Here is a 20,621-nt window from a genome sequence, read left to right on the forward strand (position 1 = left end):
CATCTAGAAAAAATATTTTCTTCTTTGCTACAGGGCAGAGAAAGAATAAAATCTGAGAGTCATACTGAAATGAAATTTTCTCAACAGTGATTTTCCCTCAGGCAATACAGCTTGAAGTTTCTTATCTCATAGCTGTCATACTGATCTTTATTTTGGAGGTAGTTGGATTTGTACTCAGGACCTTGCACTTACTCAGCAGGCACTTGAGCCAAGCCCCTAGTCCTTTTGGCTTTACTTTTCAGCTAGTGTTTCTCTTTTACCCAGACTGGCCTAACACTGAAATCTCCTAATGATACATCCCGAAGAGCTTGGATGATAGGTATGGAACAGATTTGGTCTTTGATTTTCAGAAGGAATTCATCCCTTTGTCCTTTTGTTTTCTTTACTATTCAAAGGTAAGCTCCATATGACCAAGTAAAGCAGCTAGTATGTCAAATATGTATGTTCTTCCATCTCAGAAGGCTGCTGCTGAGAGGCATCTATTCCATTAGGTTGGGCCATTCTAATTTTAGTCTAGTGATTATATCTTACATGAAAAGAAAGTCTTGGGGCTGGGAAGGTAGCTCAGTGGTAGAGCGCTTGCCTTGCATGCATGAGGCCCTGGGTTTGATTCCTCAGCACCACCACATAAGCAAAAATAAAAAAAGCCGGAAGTGGCACTGTGGCTCAAGTGGTAGAGCGCTAGCCTTGAACTAAAGAGCTGAGGGACAGCGCCCAGGCCCAGAGTACAGGCCCACAACCGGACTCAAAAAAATAAAAAAAGGAAAGAAAGAAAGAAATGAGAACAGAATATGACAAAAACATAAAAATAGCTTCTTCATTTAAATTAAAATTTAATTTTAAAAAGTATTTTAAAAAAGTTTTCAATGAACACTTAAAAAAATAGCTTCTTCAAGTTGGAGGTCCTTAAAACTGGTACCAATCTAAATTTTGTCCCAGAGTAGGGCATGTTTCACAGGATTCCCTGTAAGCTGAGGGGCTGGAGTTCCTCTGAAAGTCTACATAAAGGGGACACATGCCACATAGGTAAATGCTACTAGATCGAAGAAGCTTGTGTAAGTTGTTGCTGAAGCTTGTAGTGGAGCAATGTTTAGAATGAAGCAGTGAATGACCCTTCCTGCCTTGTGTAAACTTTTCTTTCTCAGCTGCCTCTTGATATCTCCAGTGGATCACACAGATACAGCAGACACAGAATCCGCGATACCTAAGACAAAAAAAAACCAAACAAATATTAGTACTTCATGTTTGCTCTTCAGCTGTCTTCAAGCAGAAAAGTAAAGTTTACTTTTTATTTAGGTTTGGAATCAGCTGTTATCTACTAAAAAATAAGGTAATGGTTAGTGCTACCAGAGGGGAAAAAAAACTCAAAACCTGAGCAATGGTGGCTCATGCCTGTAATCTTAGCTATTCAATAGGCTGATATCAGTTCAAAGCCAATCTGAGTGAGAAAGTTACTTTCAATTAATTAGCAAAAATACAGAAGTGAAGATGTAGGTCAAGTGGTAGAGTGCCAGCCTTGAATAAAAAAAAAATCCAAGGAGAGCTCAAGCCCTTGAGTTAAAGCCCTAACAGCAGTCCACACACAAAAATAATGATATGCTTAATATTTTATATCAAGACACTAAAATTTTACAACCTAAAATATGAATGCATCTGAGACCAATTTATTCCATTGCTATGTATTTCTTAGCAGAAATAAAATAGCTGGTCAGGTTAACTGTAAACAAAATTTCAGGTTGTAAACTCTATGATTTGAACTTGAATAAAATTTCAATAAATTTCGTGTGTCCTGTCCTTTCTTAGCCCGAAGCTCAACACCATGCCCAAAGCAGTAAGTAGCAGTAAGTAAGTCTGGATTTTCTTGTAGTGATCCCCAGCTTTGAATTCTCTAGAGGATATGGAACAGTATCTACATGATGCCACTGCTCATAGAGTAATATAATTTTCAGGATACACTGGTGGAAAGAATTTAGGCCACTGATGATCACTGATGATGCAGCCAGATCATTGGATAGTTGCACTGGGAAAGCTAGTGGGAGACTTTATCTCAAGTCATCCTAGGTAGCTGTAGGGCTGGGGGCAAAGCATCAGCATTGTTGCCATCATTATAAATCAATGTTTGAACTGTAATCTCGCCATTACCCTGCTAGAGCTTTGAAAACAGCTCCCCCTCAGGACAAATCCAACCATTCACTTCCCATTAGGACAATTAGGCCAGTGAGGGGCAACAGCAATTTACCTTCCAGTTCCATACACAGGAAGTACCAGGCAACTAGGACAAGTACAAGCCTGGCTTGCCCTCAGCTTTGGCAGGCAGACTTTAGTGACATGAACTATCCCCAGTAAATAACATATAAGAACCTTCATGGGAGGAAGAGCTGAGGTTATTTACTAACATTCCTGGGTTCTATTTCATGGAATGATCAGAGAAAATCATTAGATTGAATCAAAACACTGACTGATAACTTTTCCCCTAACTTTATTTTAGTCTCACCATCTGGAAAGTTCTACCAATTTTAAACACTTGTATCCTTTATATGATAGAACTCACTGCAATGAAAAATTCAAAGTTGCTTTCTAGCTGAAATTTAGTCTGGAGATAGCTTGATTTTAGAGAGTATGCTGATTTTCCATACTGGCCTGAAATTCAAGACTTAGAATATATTTTTGGATACAGGTTCAGCATAGATCTTAGAGTGCTTCAGCTTTTTTATTCAGTTTGTGGTTGATAATTTTTAAGTTTGTATATAGTACATGGCTAATTCTCTAAATATCAGTGGGCATTTTGCTAGAATGGTATATTTGATAAGGATGAAATTAAGTCAGAATCAAGCCTGATACTTAGATTTTTCTATTTTCAAAGAAAGAAAACAGAACCTATTTTTTCTTTCACTTTGGTTTTCTTCTTTTGCGGTGCTAGGGATGAAACCCAGAGCTTTGCATATGATAGGCGCCCAACATTGAGTGCTTCTTTGAAGACATATGATCATTAAGCAGGAATTAAAATGCACAAATCAGGAAAAAATCACAGTGTAAAAGTGAATTTGAGCAGAAAGATATTTCTAGAGTGGCTCAGCAACTTGAGTGTTCATCTGATCTCTGAAGTAGTTAACTCCAGTAATGAATTGTTTGGGGTAATGTTTTGAAAAACAAGTGAATGACATATTTAAGTTTTCTACTTCAAAATGGAATATGGCTGAGCACTGGTGGCTCATGCCTATAATCCTAATCTTTTCATGAAGCTGAGATCTGAGGATTATAGTATGAAGCCAACCATGGCAGGAAAGTCCATGAGACTCTTACCTCCAATAAACTACCAAAAACCCAGAAGTGGAGCTGTGATTCAAGCAGTAGTCCTGCCCTTGAGTAAAAACGCTCAGGGACATTACCTATGCCATTCTGAGTTCAAGCTCTAGGACCAGCACAAAAGAAACAATGTGAATATGTTCCAACAGTGCCTCTTTTTAAAATTTTCAACAGGGTGAAGATGAACTTATTAGTGCATAGTACTCTGAGTTTGCTGACAGTATTTTCTAAATTAGAAATGTTTACAATTTTAATATTCCCAAAGAATATTAATTGATACTTAGCCAGAAGTTTGCAACACAAATCTATGACTTACCACAAATATTACTGCCCATTTTCACATGTGCATAGCCATCTACTCCCCAGGAACGCCCCCAGGAGTTCCGAACTATCCAGTATGGAATTCTTCCTAAAAACAGAAAATGTTAATAACTTCTACTTGGTAGGAATGCATGAATTTCATATAAAGTTGGCGAGGTCCAAATAAATCTCCTAGCTCTGAAAAAGATAATAAGTGTAATACATTTACATTTATATTGCATAAATTATGTTATATAAATGTAAGTAAATAAGCTTCATAATTGGCATCTATATTTAGTATATACTCATTAGAATACATGTCTAATTCTAGTAAATTAGGCGGGGGAAGGAGTATTAGAGATGTGTGGCAAATCAGGAAATACTTATCTTTTCCCAACATTGATTTCAAATATTCCAAATAACAACTGCATTATTTTTTGTCCTTAGTCCAAGACTAGGACTCAAACTCGAGGCTTTTGCTCACTGGCAGGTGCTCTACCACCTAAACCATGACTCCAACCTCTAAAAGGTTGGTTAGTTCTTTTTTCTTTTTTGTATTATTTAAGTTAATAATATATCGGAATCAGGCTGGGAAGATAGATCAGCGACAGACCACTAGCTTTGTATGTGTATTACACTAGGACAAACCTTCAGCTCTCCATAAACAAAAAAAGACATCAAAAATTGATAAGTGGTAATGTATAGAATATTTACATCTGAGAGATCACCTACAAGTCAGTTCTCAGGCATTACACACCAAACTGTATTGCTCTACAAGTTGGCCTTTTTGGCAGAGTTCAACCTGGATAGTGTGTTGTAATCACTCACCTGTTTTATCAAACCCAGTTACGAGGACAGCATGGTTTGCTTCTCCACTAGAGCAGTGGTGCTGTATTATGCCTCCCAGGTAATCTTGCCAACTCACCGCATCTACCACCACAACCAAAGGACCAAAGGTCAAAAGTGCTCTTGCCATCTCATCTTCTTGCTCACTACCAAGACAAAAAAGCATAACATGGGCAAGGTAATAATCAAAATAGTCTTGCAAATCTGCATATTGTTAGGGATACGTTTGGTTAAAATTACAAATGACCTAAACAACAGAGGGTAAGAGATGACTTGGATAAGGGCATTTTAGTACTGTCTGAGGCCCCAAGATAACAGATCTCAGCCTCTATACTCACTATCTTCTCGGCCTATACCTGCTGATAGATCTCCCACCATTTAACATATGTTTTGACAGCAGGAAGGGGAAAGGCAATGAGGTGCTACATCTCTGTTGAGAAGAATCCTAAGAAATGATATGTACTTCTGCATGTAAAGATCTCCCTGGCCAGGGGAGAGTTACCTGCCCCAGTCTGGCTTAAAGAAAGATGGAAAAAAAGAGTTTATAATAGTTGGCTGGCAAAGTATTCAGGTTAAAATAACATAGCAATTGCTTGAATAACAACAGTGTAAAGATTCGATATTCAGAAATTCTTTGTCATCACACTATGTGAGAACTGAGAGCCTAAGCAACTTAGGTTAATGAATTTCCAATACAGAAACTCACACTGGAAATGAGATACTAGACAATATGTCAAAATAAATAAAGCAATAAAAACTGAAGAACTATTAAGTTGCCTGGGAAACTGGGTGCTACATGGCCAGAATGGCAAACAGTTACGACTTTCACAATTGTGATGGAGAACATGCTCACCATTTGGCCTCCATGGATCACAAAAGTATGTGATAAAACCATCATGTACACAGTTCAAAGGACAGCTTCGTGGGTGGAAGATGCAGAACCAAGGTAGTGATAGTTCAGGCCATTAGTAGCATGGGGCGGTTTATTACTGCAGTGAGTGTGGTGGCTTAGCAGACAGAGTAAATAATCTTCTCATTTTCCAGCTTGGGACCAGTTTATAGTAAGGAGATTCTGACTACACATGAGGAAAACCCTGAGTTCATAAACCATGCACTTTATGACACACAAGCTAGGCAGCAATTTCTAGAATTTATTCATGTGAACGATTCAGCTAAAATTTGTGTTTTGGACATCACAAGCAGGCATTTCTAATATTTGCTCTAGAAGTGAAAATTCTTTCTGATAATTCCAATACAAACAAACTTATAATAAAATTTTTCCCCAAACCCAGATTCAAATTGCATTTATACATTATAGTCATTGTTTCTACCTTGCTGAATCAACACACCCTAACACTATTGAGTTTCATACGCTGTAAGTTATGCAGCATGTCTGGGATGAATTCTATTCTAACCTCTTAATAAAAATTTTTTCTTCATTTTTAAATCGTTGAAGAGAAATTTTGTGCAGCACAGATTTTGGTATATGATGTATATGTTATTGTCTTTAAATTATCTGAACATGTTGTAATTTAAATGGGACACATATGACAATCTCTATGTTTACTAAAGCATAGTTTTTTTTTTCCATCCAATTAAAACAAGACAGAAAAGAGAGAACTGAGATTTGGGTCAATCCAGGCAAAAAGTTTAGTGAGCCTCTCTCTAAAATGTCAGATTTAAATGAGCAACAAAAAGTGAATTTCAGAGGAGCAAAAGATAGAACTGTGTGTGTGTGTGCACATGTGTGTGCACATGTGTGTGTGCATGTACTCAAGTCAGTCTTGGGGGCTTGAATGCAAGACGTGGCTGCAGTCCCTGAGGTATTTGTTGTTGTTGTTGTTTGGGGCTGGACCTGGGGCTGGAACTCAGGGCCTTGGGTACTGTCCCTAAGTTTTTTGTCCAAGGCTAGCAATGTATCATTTGAGTCAAAGTTCCACTTCTAGAGTTTTTGGTAATTTACTGGAGATGAGAATCTCATGGACTTTCCTGCCAGATCTGGCTTCAAATGGTGATCTTTAGATCTCAGCCTCCTGAGTAGCTATGATTAGAAGCATGAGCCATTAGCATCTGGTCTGAATTCTTTTTAATGATATTATGGAAGTATGTTTCCTTCTGTGCACACCCCACATTAAGGAGCAAGGTGCATTTTCTCAAGTCCTCATTTTAGGAAACACATTACCTTTATCCCCAAAGGAGCATTAACAAGGTTTCTGAGGCTGCTGCACATACCATGTAAACCCCTCATTGCCTGGCAGCCAGGGATCACAACTCTTTGATGTGAGGTTTCTAGGTTTCCCAGACCCTGTCTGTAAAAGGAACCTGGCTTGACAACCTGCCAGTCCCAGGCACACATGCTCATTTAAGAACTCTATTTCATCCAAGGATCTAATTTCCTTCGTGGCTCCCTTATGCTGCTCTGTACTGCTACCATCTGGGTAAAGATGTTCTCATATGTTCAGGCTTGGAAAGTCACTGGCATTCTGTTTCCTTATTCAAATGCATTTTCTCTGCTTCAAAAAGTGGTGTAAATTCTCCATCGTATTTATTTGATGAAGCTATGAGTGGGTAGAGTTTTCTTTGGACTTTATCACCCCCAGATACCTATTTTGCACTTGTTCACTAGGTTATAATGATTCTTGGGTACCGTCCCTAAGCTTTTTGTTTCGTGTACACTTTTAAAGCATATTTAAAGGCATATTAACCTATGAAAAGGTACCTCCTTTTGATTTTTTCATTTTAAAAAATTATTTTAATTTTTTAAATACATTTTTATTGTAAAAATACTGTACAGTTACATGAGCAAGGTAATGAGTACATTTCCTATCAAGCATTGTTACCTCCTTTGCTTTTCCCCTACTCTCCCTTCCCTTACGCCTCCAAAACTATGCCCCCCTCCCCCCATTCCCTCCTCCCAACCTAATTTGTAAAGTTCTTTTTCAACATAGTGTCTTGTATATCTCATTGTTATAATGGGTCAACCTGTATCACTATTTAAGCATTTTGTTTTTTCCCTTCCCCTCCCCAAGGTAGAGAAGTGTATATACCAGATGCAGGACACTGGAAACAAATACAGTCAAAACAGGGGTTATACTGTAGGGGAGGAACATACAAAGAAAAAAAATCACATTGGAAAATTATAAATATGTTAGGAACAACAGCAAGAAAGAAAAAAAACACTTGTGTCCCTATCTTGGGGTTCATTTCGCTTATCATCTTATCTGGTCATATGTACATAGTTTTTTGTTTTTTTTTTTTTTTACCTTTTCTGCTTGTCCCAGACATATACTAGTTATTGCAAATAAGGGAAACCATAGGACCTATGTTTCTTTGGGCCTGGCTTACTTCACTTAATATAATTTTTTCCAAGTCTTTCTATTTCCTAACAACTAGGGCAATGTCATTCTTTCTGATGGAGGCATAGAATTCCATTGTGTGTGTGTGTGTGTGTGTGTGTGTGTGTGTATCACATTTTCTTGATCCATTCATCTACTGAAGGGCATCTGGGTTGGTTCTATATCTTAGCTATGGTAAATAATGCTGCAATAAATATAGTTGTGCTGGTGGCTTTAATATGGTCTTGTTTGTGATCATTTGGGTAAACGCCCAGAAGTAGGACTGCTGGGTCATAGGGGAGCTCTATGGAGAATGGTTGAACAAGTTTACACTCTCACTAGCAATGCAGTAGGGTTTCCTTCTGGCCACATCCCCTGAAGCATCTGTTGTTATTAGATTTCTTGTTTATAGCCATTCTAACTGGGGTAAGGTGGAATGTCAATGTTGTTTTGCTTTGCATTTCTTTTATGGCTAGAGAGGCTGAGCACTTCTTCATGTATATTGGCCATTCTTATTTCTTCTTCAGAGAAGTTTCTCTTTAAGCTTTAGCCCACTTGTTTATCAGGCAGTTGCTTTGAGGATTTGTTGTTGGGGGATTTAATTTTTTGAGTTCCAAGTACATTTTAGTTATGAGACCCTTATCCGTTGTATGGCTAGTGAACATCTTCTTCCAGTCCGTTGGCCTTCTATTGATCTTGCTAGCTATGTCCTTTGCCATGCAGAAGCTCTGCAAGTTCATGCAATCCCATTTGTCCAACCTTTCTTTGCTTTGTTGTGTTTCTGGGGCTCTATTCAGAAAATTTCAGCATGATATCCAACAAAAATGAATACACAAATTACCAGCTCCTCTGGGACACAGCAAAGGCCGTACTCAGAGGCAATTTCATAGCTCTGAGTTCCTACATCAACAAATTGGAGAGATCTGAAACCAACAATTTAATGAGACATCTGAACCTCCTTGAAAAAGAGCAGCATATTAAACCCAATCCAGTAGATGGAAAGAAATAATTAAAATTAAATCAGAATTAAATGAATTAGAATCCAATAAAATCATAGAAAGAATCAACAAAAGAAAGAGCTGGTTCTTCAAAAAAATTAACAAAATTGACAGACCCTTAGCAAATCTCATCAGAAAAAGAAGAGAACACACCCAAAACAAACTCAGAGATGAGAATGGAAACATCACCACGGAAACAACCAAGATTGAGAACATTATAAGGGAATACTTCTCAAACTTTTATGCTAATAAGTTTGAGAATCTCAAGAAATGGATGATTTTCTAGCAAATATTGACATGCCAAAACTAAACCAGGAGGAGTTAAACCAACTTAACAGACCCATATCAAGCATTGAAATAGAAACAGCAATAAGAGACCTCCCATAAAAGAAAAGCACAGGAACAATGGATTTACAGCGGAGTTCTACAAGGCCTTCAAAGCAGAGTTCACACCAATATTCCTCCAAATCTTCAATGAAATTGAAAGAGAAAATTCATTACCTCACTTTTCTATGAAGCCATTGTAACCCTCATCCCAAAACTAGGCAGGGACTCATCAAAGAAAAAGAACTATAGACTCATTTCTTTGATGAACATCAATGCAAAACTTCTCAACAAAATTTTGGGCAATCCACTTCAACAATTCATAAACAATTCATTTCAGAGATGCAAAGTTGGTTCAATATATGCAAATCAATTAATATAACTCATCAAATCAACAAGAGCAAGCATAAGAACCACATGGTTATCTCAACAGATGCAGAAAAAGCATTTGGCAAGATCCAACAACACTTTATGATGAAGGCTCTGGAAACACTAGGAATCCATGGAACATTCCTCAATACAATAAAGGCTGTATATGACAAACCTACAGCCAGCATTATATTTAGAGGAGAAAACTAAAACCATTTCCTCTAAACTCAGGAACAAGACAAGGATGTCCACTCTCTACACTTCTCTTCAATTTAGTATAAGAATGCCTAGCTACAGCATTAAGACAAGATGCAAACATAAAGGGGATCCAAATAGGGAAAGATGAACTAAAACTCTTCCTCTTTGTAGAGGACATGATCTTGTATTTAAAGAATCCCACGGACTCCACTCCCAAATTACTTGAGTTGATTGGAGACTTTGGCAAAGTAGCAGGATATAAAATTAACCCTCAAAAATCAATGGCTTTTCCGTATGCCAACAATGAGAAGAGCACGGCTGAAATCAGGAAAGCAACTCCCTTTGTAATAGCCCCATAAAAAATAAAATACCCAGGAATTAACTTAACTAAAGAAGTGAAGGACCTCTATGATGAAAACTTTAAAAACCTGTAAAAGGAAATAAAAGCAGAATTTAGGAAGTGGAAAAACCTCCCATGCTCCTGGATTGGAAGGATCAACATCATGAAAATGGCAATACTTCCCAAGGCTATCTACAAATTCAATGTGATACCTATTAATATTCCAACCTCATTCTTCAATGAAATAGAAGAAGCAATCCAAAAATTCATATGGAACAATAAAAGACCCTGAATAGCAAAAATGATCCTTAACAGAAAGAATAGTGCTGGAGGAATATCAATATTAAATTTCAAACTCTACTACAAAGACAGAGTAATCAAAACAGCTTGGTACTGGCACAAGAACAGACCTCAGGACCAATGGAATAGAACTGAAAACCCAGAAATGAACCCACAGACCTATAGCCACCTAATCTTTGATAAGGGAGCTAAAAAAATAGAATGGAAGAAAGACAGCCTCTTCAGTAAATGGTGCTGGTAAAATTGGTTAAATGCCTGTAGAAAACTGAAGTTAGATCCTTATATATCACCCTGCACCAGAATCAACTATAAAATGGATCAAAGATCTCAAAGTCAAAGCAGACACCCTGAAAACATTACAGGAAGGAATAGGAGAAACCCTTGGCCTCTTTTTTATTTTTAACCCAGTCCTTTCCCCCTGACAATTTGTGTCTATCCCCAAAATGCCACCCTGCCTACACAATGCATAACTAATTTTCACTCAAAGTCTTGGTTTGTGGTTTTCTTACAGCTGATGCCTGTTTGGAGAATGCTCCAAACTTCTTCTTGGCCAGAAAGTCTATATGATTTTGGATGGACTCAACATAAGGCTGAAATAAGTTGATGGTACTATAGCATCTGAATTTGATACAAGGGAGCTTATAAATATAAAATTACGCTTTAATGTTGATTTAAATTCCTAATTTTAATTTCTTATTTCTAGTGTAAAGACCCATTTTTTTAAAAGCCACCTTTAAGAAACATCAGTCAGGTACTGGTGGCCCATCCTGTAATCCCAGCTTCTCAGGAAGCTAAGATCTGAGAATCACAGTTGAAGTTAGCTGGTACACATTCTAGCTCCAATTAATTAGCAAAAATATAGACTGGAGGAGTTGTTCAAATGGTAGAGTACCAGTCCTGAGCAAGAAAACTAAATGAGAGCTTAATATAAGTCCTAGAAGTGGAAAAAGAAATAGAGAGAAAGAGAGAAAGAGGGAGAGGGAGAGATAGAAAGAGGAAATGAAAGAAGAGCATGTATAATATCTCAATAGCTCATAAGTTAGAAATGTATATAGACCAACACAAGAGAATATGGTATTTACCTGAAGTCATGTGAAGTATAGTCTTTGACTGACACTCCAGACTGGGAAGAAGAGAAGTAACGGCACAGGCCATTTTGAGCTTTAAATGGGTATTCAGAGTCTTCTACTAGCTTCACCTGAGTCTACAAGAAAACAGTGCTCCAATGTCTTCAGTGTCAGTTGGTTTAAAATTTCAATAGAAGTTACTTTTTTCCCTCACTGTCATGTGGGCAGGAGTTGTTAAATTAAGACTTTAGTCTTGTAATAGACTTCCTAGCCAACTATAGTTAGTATCTTGCTTTGACTACAATTTTTCTTATGCCTTTCTTTCTTAGACTTACGCTGCAAAAGACCATTGATCATCTTTCTCCTGAGGGTGTGACCATCACAGACTTCCCCAGGATTTCTACCTATGTGTCAGCTACTACAATGATCTCTATATAGTCAATAGCTAACTCATATATGGCATTTGAACTTAGGGCCTCCACTTGTCTGGTACAGTGCAAGTGAGCCACACTTCTAGCCCCATTTTTCACTGGTTATGTACAAAATATAATCAGTGCAATCCACGATGCAAGCCTGCTCCATGATCTGCCTACTTTAGGCTTCCATGGTAGCTGGTGTACAGGAACACACCATCGAGTCTATCTTGCCTCTGTAGAGATGAGATCTTGTCGACTTTTCTGCCTAGGCTGGCCTGATACATAGATCCTCCTAATCTCAGTCTCTTATGTAGTCTGAGATAGCAGGAGTGCACCATTGCATACAGTTATGGGTTGAGAAGGGGCTTTGTCTGGTGAGCTTTCTGCCCAGACTTATCTTGAATTTTGATCTCTCATTCTCAGCTAGAATTATGGATAGCACCAACAATACCCATGTTAGGCCACTCATACTGATACCATGTCTGTTCAGAAAATAGATCTCAGATAAGAATCTTCACCATTGGCTATTCTATGGTGAAGCTCTATGCTTGGAAGTCATTCCTTCTGAAACCTTCTAACTAATTCCCTCCCAATTTGGCCATTTAACTTTCTAAAGTTGAAAACAGTGGAGTTTGTGAGAATAACTGAACTGTGAACTCACATAAAGAAGCTAAGAGACCAGGAATTAAGGGCTGAGAAGCAGTCACCTTGTTTAGCCATCTCAAAGCATTGAGTGGAGAGCCTCCTCCACAGCCATCGTCCTTATAGGAGCAATCGAGGACCTGCTGCACGCTGAGGACTTCCAAGGGCTTCCCTTGTATGGCACGTGCAGACTCCATGGCACCCACCACGCTGAAGGCCCAGCACCCTCCGCACTGTGTGAGAACAAAGTTGAGGAGGGTAATAGTGACTACTATACAGTGTGTTACATCAAACTGACCAATGGTTCTAAATAGGCCAACTGATGAAATCTAGCAACGGTTCCAAGAGCTGGAATCTACCCAACTATGCATCTCCATTGTCTAACTTTGCCAACTGAAATACCAAAAAATGAAACCAAAATTCTCTTTGAAACAAGGGCATCTAATTATTTTTAAGATTCAATCAGTAAAGTTACTAGCCAAAGTTAAGTAATACAGGGTAAAGTTAATAATCCAGAACTAATACAACATTTAAACAACTGATGACACTTGGAAAGAAGTTGGTTCATTGAGCATATGACTTCTCTAAGTGGATTCTCTACTGGAGATTGCACACTGACTTCCACTGAGGGATTGTATACCAATGGACCATGATGCTAGTGTGTACCTAGTGTGTACCTACTAAGTGTGTCTATCACACATGCACTGCATATGTCCCAACAAAGAATAGTATTCCCCAAATACTGCTGAGTCATTGCTGATTGCAGATCTATAATCAGGTTCCTATTTAAAAGAGAAAAATAGGGTAAAAGGACTTATTCTAAAAGAATAGAAGAGACAGAGGGAGTGGCATTAGAGAGGGCAAAAGGAAGCAAGATCTTTAAAAAAAAGGCACATTTGAAAACAGACAAAAATCCTTAAAGTCTCAGCCTCCTGAATATCTAGGTTGTCCAGCCATGGATGTACTTTGTGGTGTGTGTATGCTGATTTTGGAGCTTGAACTGAGGACCTGGGCACTGTCCATGGACTTTTGTGCTTAAGGCTAATGCTCTACCACTTGAATCCCACTTCTGAAATTTTTGGTGTTTAATTGGAGATGAGTCTCACAGACTTTACTGTCTGGGCTGGCTTTGAACCAGAATCCTCAGACCTCAGCTTCCTGAGGATCACAGATGTGAGCCACCTGTGTCCAGGCTGAATGCACTTTTAAGAATCACAAGGTGAGAATAGGGGTGGCTTTATTGATGGAGCAACTGTATGGGGTACAGTAGAGAACAGAGGATAGCTTCTACATTATTGGCAAATGTAGGCATGCAGCTTAATCATTTACTTTTTGAATTATGTAACAGTAAGTGTTCCCCTTCTCCAGCTCAACACATGTGATTCTACAGGAAGCTCAGTACCTGTGGTACAGCTGCTGGCACATATCCCTGAGTTAGTGTGCTAGGGGCAACTGCAATTAGTGAGTGAATACAACAAAGATTGATGGTGAGGAATAAAAGTTAGGTTTGCCATCTGCATCTCATTCCTCAAAGATTCTCCCTTCATTATCATTTTTGCATGACTGATGTGTGCTTTTTACCTAGAAGAAAATGATGAGTCTCATTACATGTTTGATAGCACTTGACCTCTAAGGTATTTTCCAATGTTAGATGATTAAGAGAAATCAAACGTGAGCTCACCATCTGCTGGCTTCTCACTTGCGTGACAACATGCTTGTCTCTCCAATCAAATCTCAGTGGCAAGGACACGTTGGGGATGGGCTTGTACATTTCTGTGGGTTGTCTGGGAAACATGGCAGGTTTGCTCCTTAAATAGATAGCTGAGTGGAAACAGGAAAGGAAGATACAACAGGGAGTATATTAGGAACTCCTTCTAGAGCATATCTTCTAACAGAAAAGGCAGCTCTTTGGTAAACCTGCCAGGTGAATCTTCCCCTGTGCTGTTCTGCAACATGGAACATATTCACTGAAGGCAACTCAACAGAATTCCTGCCACAAGGTGGAGCTGACCCATAAAATGACCCATTTGATACAATCAGGTCAACAATAAAACTGTATATAATTCCTTCCATCCCTCCCTCCCTCTCTTTCTTCCTCCCTCCTTCATTTCCTTCCTTCCTTCCTTCCTTTCTTCCTTCCTTCCTTCTTCTTTCCTTCTCTCTCTCTCCCTTCTTCCCTCCTTTTTTATTTTCTTCCTTACCTTCTCTTTCTTTGCTCATTCTTCCTGGGCAAGTTCTTTGCCTCTTGAGCCACATGCTAGGTCTTTTTGCTTTGTGTTTGGGCCAGCTCTTACTGCAGTCTTCCTACCTCTACCTCCAGTAGAAAGGATTACAGATATAAGCCTCTATGCCTTGCTTGTTCTTTAGTATGGATCTCCTTTGTTGTCTAAGCCTTGAACTTTGATCTTCTCATCTCCACCTGTTTTGTAGCTGGGCATGTTCTGCCACACCTGGTTCTTTAATATCCTTTCTTTCATCATAATCTAAGAAACTGTAAGTGTCCTGAATAGAAACTGTATCACAAAACTGTAGAAGCCAAGAGACAATTGTCCCCTATAGTTACATAGCCTTGTGTGTAACATGTTAGTTCCTAAGCAGTTACTTTCAAAGTGTTGGGAATTTATTTTTCTTATGGTTAGTACTTGAACATGAAAAATAATGCATAAGTATTTAATAAATATGAACTATTATTAACTTACCAGATTTGAAATTAAAGTATCATTCAAAAACTCAGCAAAGATGTCAAGAAACAGGAAATCAAACATTCCACAGTGCTGTAAGAACATACCTTTAAACTCTTTGGGGAACAAATAAGAAAACTGATTTACTCCATAGAAGGCAGTGGTGTTCTTCCAAGGAGAAGAATTCAAGAATCGATGTCTACGAAGACTTTCCTAAACAACAACAAGAAGGTATTTTATGTCTACTTTATCAGCTAAAGCAATCTCTGGGTGAATAACTTGGAGATGTTTTCAGGTACAAAAGTAAAAGCTTGGTTTATTTCCTTCATATTATAACTAAATATTGTATAAGAAATCTGTATCTGATTTATAAACACTTTGGTTTTAGAATTATCAGCCATATCTGGACTGTGGTGGTATATGCATGTAAGCCTAGCTACTCACAAGGCTGAAACACTTTTTGTAGCACTGAGGACCTAAGCCAGCAAAAGCTGTACCACTTAGCTACCCCTCCAACCTTAGCAATGCTAAAACTCTAAGCATTGTAGGTTCATAGAAATGCTGGCCTGGGAGACAGGGGGGCAAAATTTCCCTATACTCTTTCAAAACTCTTAAGGCAGATAGATCTTCCTAGACCACTTTTTTTGTAATCTTATTAGAAACAAAACCTAAAACACTGCCAAGAAGTTAGCACAGTTCCATCCATAAAAGCTAAATATATTTAGAGAGAAACAAATTTATATATGCTCATGTTTTCGGTGAGTTTCCATGTACTTCTTAATAGCATTGCCATAGGAATGTCATCTGATTTTTAAGTGAAGTAGTTTCAGTAAGTTAATAAAGGAAGATACAATTTTTCTATTTTAAATACTAATGTCCTTAAGTTTCAGTGATGATTCCAATAACACTGCTTGATTTGGGTCTTGCACATGTGCTTCTGAAGGAACCCTACTCTCTACCACTCCCTATCTGCAGCTGTTCTTTCATTGATGTGAGCCATGCAAGTATTTGCCATCTTCATGGAAACACTGCTCACTTCTGCTTGGTCCATCAGAGGTCAACTAGAACAAATTTCATTTACCCAGTCTTGTTTATCACTTGAGCAATATCCTGCCCTTTTGTAGCTCTCTGCAGGCTATGCCAGAGAGGCATAATGTAGGCATTTGCCAAGAGCATAAAACTCTGAAGTTTTTGCTGTCTCCCTCCCACCAATTCCTACTCTGTGCTCTTGACTTTCAAGACAATAACATGCTGGAAGTATGTCCCTATACGTTCAGAACAAAACATAATTCCATTACAGCCTCTCTCTCTCTCTCTCTTTTCCAATCTCTCTCTTTTCCATTCTCTCTCTCTCTCTCTCACACACACACACACACAATGCCCCCATTTGGGTGGATTTCTTACAAACTATATCTTCCTTTGTGTTTAAACATAGAACACCTGGAGTCTAGAACCTATCATTCAAAGATCATAACTCTCATGTTTACTGGGGTTAAAGCAGAGCCAATATCTCTCCTAGTATTAGAAATAAAGACTATTTCCTTATTAAAAGCTTTCATATTAAAATTCTATCATGACTGCAATCCAATAATGAGCTATTCTCTGGTATTCTGCAACAATTCAAATTCACCATAACCTCGATTCATTTCCATGTTCCTTTTCTCTGTCTCCCTTGCCCCCTTGTACTGGGGTTTGGACTTGGGGCCTTACATAGCCACATCTCCGGCTCTACTTCTGTGCTGGTTAAATTGGAGATACCATATTGTATACTTTTCTGTCCAGGCTAGTCTCAACATGTTCCTCCAGATCTCAATCCCCTTAGAAGCTAGGATTCCAAGCATGACTCATTGGCACCTGGACTCTTCTTGTTCTTTAATTATCTGTTTCTTCAAGTGCATTCCTGGCTGCCCTCAATTCTTGAAGTGGATGGCAAGCAGCACAGGCTGCAATGAACCACTTGTACTGGGAGATGAATAGTAGGCATAAAGATCAATTAACACGTGTTCCTAACATGGCACACTAGAGGACCTGATGATATGCAGTGTGTAATAACCACCTCCAATGACAAATGAAACACTTGAATGAAAGGCATGACCCTTTAAAATAATTTTCATTTTGATATTTGGTGCTGAGGATTGTACCCAGGGCCTTATGCATGCTAAGCATACTAAGAGGAGGATGGAGACATTTGTGGAACATGCAGGGAACTTCTAATTAATTCAGTTTTGAAAGGTGAGGAAGTTAGAAGTTAAAATGTCAGGTGTATCATACATAAGGAAAATGACAGCTGGCAATAATGAAGAATAGTCTTTGAAATAAATGGATTTCCCAGCTTCCTGCCTGCTGGGCAACTTAACCTGAAGATCTTGAAGATATTTTCTTATGATTACAAAACAAGGGGAAACTTGTGTTATTGATATTAATAGATACTGTGCATACTAAAATCTCTTTAATCAACATTATGTCCTAAGACTCTGACCCTACAATCAGTCCTTCTGAGAGTAATTCTGAGAGCCATCCTGAGATTTTAGTTCTTAGGATGGCTTTCAGGTTGTAGTTGCTTGTCTGTGTGTGTGTGTGTGTGTGTGTGTGTAAAGTACACAGGCCCTGGAAACCATTTCATATCAAACTTAAATTTAATTTGTGAGATACTGCTAAGCAGTCTCCTTGGTATTCTAATTTGCTGCTTAGCTAGAAGGTTTCATGACAATCGGAAATTCTTACCAATCTATAATCAAATATCAATGACAATGCTTGCTGCTAAGCACTCTGCTAATAATGGGGTGGAGGAGGCAGCAAATTACGCATTGTGTTACTGATGCAAAGCGTCTTCTCCACCATTTGGGGTCATTTGTTATAATTACAAGGAGCTGGACATGGTAGCACACATCTGTAGTCTCAGAACATAGGAGAGAGGCTGAAGCTGAAGGATCTCAAGTTCCAGGCCAGTCTGATCTACATAACAAGATGCTGGCTCAAAACAAAACATACAACCAAAACACAAAACTAAAAAAAAATGTGATGATAGTCCATATATGTATAAGCAACAATGCCTGAAGGATGAAGAATATAATAAAGATAATCTGAGCAGTATTCTTAAGGTAAGTAAAACCTTAAGAATATGTGCAAAATCACATGCATAATGGCATATAACATTATTTTTGATTTATTATTTTTGGTGACACTGGGGTTTGAGCTCAGCATCTTGTACTTGTGAGGAAGGTACTCTACCATGTGAGTCATGCTTTCAATCCATATACTTTGGATAATTTTTCAGGTAGGATTTTGTTTTGTGTTCAGGCTGTCTCCACACTATGATCTTCATTCTATGCCAGCATGTCATTCTAATTGTTATGGTTACCAAAAAAAGCAAGGCCCCTCCATCTTTTTCTGAATCCCTCTATCCCAGATGGACAGCTTCAGAAATGTTCATAATTTCTGGCAAGCCTAAACACTCCCCTCAACAAGGAACTCCTACCAGCAGTAATTGCCTGGAAAACTTCTTAAGTAGTTCTCAACCCAGGCTCCAACATACACTAAGCTAAGCTTTTAAATGTTGCCCTTTACTAATGACTTTCCAAACTGGATCCTTGTATTCTCCTGAGAAAACTTTTATTTGCAATCCTTGTGTCTCCTGGCTAGAAGCTTACACAGGACCAATAGTAGTACACACACACACACACACACAACCAAATACTATTTAAAATACATTCATGACTTTCCTTCTTGAGCCTACAACTCTCAAAAAATTATCTGAGAAGTATGGTCATATGTTTCCTTAGCTAATGAATACACTACTAACATAGGTGACATGTATGGGGGAAGGTGCCACCTCAGGACATTTAACTAAGCTTAGAACAGGGAACATAGACCAGAAAATTCATTCTCCTGTGGCTGTAGTAGTGTTTCCAGGTTTTTGAGGGGTTTGGTTGGTTTTGGTTTTTGGTGTCAGTACTAGGGCCATGATTCCCAGATCCCAGCCTCCCAAGTAGCTAGGATTACAGGCATGAGCCATCTGCACCTAGCTTTACTTCTGGTTTTGAAATCTAGGACTGAGATCACGGTACTAACCTGGAGATAAAATTACCTCACCACTGTTTAAGCAAAAACCGAGAGTAGGCGGAATCAGGAAGGGCTGGACTTCCTCCTAATCCATGCAGCTCTTCATGGAAGGTAGAATGAGAACTGCAGTTACAGAAATCCCAGGGGACAATCACAGACACTTCCAAAGAGCCACACTACTGAGCTGAATTATTTTTCATCGCGAAAGTGAATTTTCCTTTGTAATAAAGTCATGAAAATGATACCGTTTTAAGATTAAAAAAGTGTCACATGGGATGACCTTAGGAACAGAGTGAGAAAATATGAATGGATCACTCTTGCAGTCCCTTGGTTCTGGGAAATCTCCTACTTAAACTCAGCTAATGGATCCCTTCCAGTTTTCAGGCTGGAGTAAATTCGAAGTATCATTATAACAACTTCCCTAAAAGGTAATCTCAAAAGGCAATTATAAGCTTATTTTAGTTCTAAATCAGTGTCCACCAAGTCAAAAAGAACTTTAGGAGGGTGCGCTGAGAGGGCTCCTGGGAAGAACATATTTAGTTAGCATCAGGACCATCTCCCTGAACTAGGCTTTGTGCATAAAGATGGGCTCACAGTAGGACGATCTACCGCCCTCTGCTGGCAGCAAAACGAACAACAGGTTTTTCTCAGCTCACCTCCCAACTCCTGTCCCGCCCCCCCCCCACCCCCCCGGAAAGCAACTGGCACCAGCTTGGCTGGGACTGGGGTGGGGGGGGGGGGTCTCCCAAGGACCGCGCAGAGGGGCGCTTCTTCCCATCAGCAGCACTCCGAACACAGCCAGTGGCTGCCTGGGGTGCACCGCACAAATCTCGGGGTGGCAAAGGGGCGGGAACGGAGGAATCTGGGGAGAGCTGGCCCTGGAGCCGCCAGGGCCGCGCACAGCGCGCACTCGGGGTCCCCTCCCCACCCGCCCCGGACAAGAAGGGAGGGACTCCAGGAAGATCGAGGTACCCGGAAGGCGGCTGCGTCTCTCCCGCGGCTCCTAGACCAGGTCGGGGTGACCGTGGCTCCCGGGTCAGCGGCCTCAAGAGCGAGGCAGCAGCAGCTCAAAAGCCAGAGCCTCCAGGGCGCGCGCTCCATACCGGCGCCGCGGGTCCTCCTCCGCCCGCTTTCTCTTTCGCTACCCGGGCTCCGCCCCGCGCCGGGGCGGGAGTGCTCACTTCCTGGCCACCCCTGTGGATCTCCAGAGTGAATGCTGGGGGTTCTGCTCTTTTTGACTCGAGAAAGGCTTTTGGTTCGTTGGAAATGTGTACTTGATGCACTTGGTGGTCTCCCTAAGAAGTGAGGGGGAAAAATAAAACAAGGAGGGGGCGGGGAGGTGGAAACCTAGGAGACAGGCTTGATGCATTAACCTGAAAATCCAAACTGCTCTGTGTCCGCACTTCCAGAATTCACCCCGTTATTCTTTTTATCTCA

General features: G+C 39.6%; 1 protein-coding gene across 1 annotated transcript; it reads right to left on the minus strand.

The window, feature by feature from the left end:
* Positions 1 to 818: 818 nt before the first annotated feature.
* On the minus strand, positions 819 to 20,303 carry Ctso (cathepsin O). Its single transcript, XM_042668411.1, has 8 exons — positions 20,157 to 20,303; positions 15,230 to 15,335; positions 14,123 to 14,262; positions 12,507 to 12,674; positions 11,399 to 11,520; positions 4,435 to 4,598; positions 3,623 to 3,715; positions 819 to 1,204 (listed from the first exon to the last, which is right to left on the minus strand). Exons 1-8 carry the CDS (start codon positions 20,283 to 20,285, stop codon positions 1,170 to 1,172), a joined length of 957 nt encoding a protein of 318 aa, XP_042524345.1. The 5' UTR covers positions 20,286 to 20,303; the 3' UTR covers positions 819 to 1,169.
* Between the last annotated feature and the right edge of the window lie 318 nt (positions 20,304 to 20,621).

The sequence above is a fragment of the Dipodomys spectabilis genome, unplaced genomic scaffold (genome assembly GCF_019054845.1).
Source record: "Dipodomys spectabilis isolate Male_0828 unplaced genomic scaffold, ASM1905484v1 ptg000436l, whole genome shotgun sequence".
NCBI lineage: Eukaryota > Metazoa > Chordata > Mammalia > Rodentia > Heteromyidae > Dipodomys > Dipodomys spectabilis.